This window comes from Drechmeria coniospora, chromosome 03 (genome assembly GCF_001625195.1).
Source record: "Drechmeria coniospora strain ARSEF 6962 chromosome 03, whole genome shotgun sequence".
In the NCBI taxonomy this organism is placed as follows: Eukaryota; Fungi; Ascomycota; class Sordariomycetes; order Hypocreales; family Ophiocordycipitaceae; genus Drechmeria; species Drechmeria coniospora.
Window position 1 is genome coordinate 2,212,318 of NC_054391.1, and position 636 is coordinate 2,212,953.

A 636-nucleotide genomic window follows, 5' to 3' on the forward strand; every position below is an offset into this window, starting at 1 on the left:
ATGGAGCCCGCCCCCGTGCGCCCCGCCTACACCCTCGCCCCCGTGCCGGGTGTTGTCTCCCCCCCTGCCGCCGCCGACGACAACGACGACCCGAACCGCACCCTCGTCCTTACCGCCAACGCCTTAACCCCGACTCGAGCGGGTGGCCGTTCCGGCGCTGTGCCGAGCATGCAGCTCGGCGTGTTTGCCCAGGGCGTGGCTCGGGCCCTAACGGGTATCCAGAGTAACGTGCGCGGCCTCGCCCGCCGTCAGCAGGCGCAGGAGGGCGTCAGTGCCGAGTTAGTAGCCACTTTGGCCGAGATGCGCCGCGATATTTATGAGTCGTGCGAGTCTTGCGCTAGCGGTTCCCCCTCGGTGCGCCGTCCCGCCCCCTCTACTCCCCGCGTCGCCCGCAATTGCAGCAGGTCGCGCTCGTCCCGTATAGCCGACGCGACTCCGTCGCGCCGCCCCATCGCCTCCGCCCCTTATATCGCCCAAGTCGCCCGGCGCCTTCGTTTTGTGCCCCTGCCCCCGCCCCCCTCGGTTACGTTCTGCCCCCGCCCGAGTACCGCAACGGACAGTTTCGAGACCCTCCCCGAGGAGGATACCGAGGAGGACGAGAGTAAGGAGGATACAGAGACCGACAAGTCTAAGTAG

At 68.2% G+C, this 636-nt stretch overlaps 1 protein-coding gene across 1 annotated transcript; it reads left to right on the top strand.

The window, feature by feature from the left end:
- DCS_06475 (uncharacterized protein) lies at positions 1-636 on the top strand (the record flags this gene model as incomplete). The annotated part of the gene is made up of 1 exon (XM_040803765.1): positions 1-636. One exon carries the CDS (start codon positions 1-3, stop codon positions 634-636), a length of 636 nt encoding a protein of 211 aa, XP_040653869.1.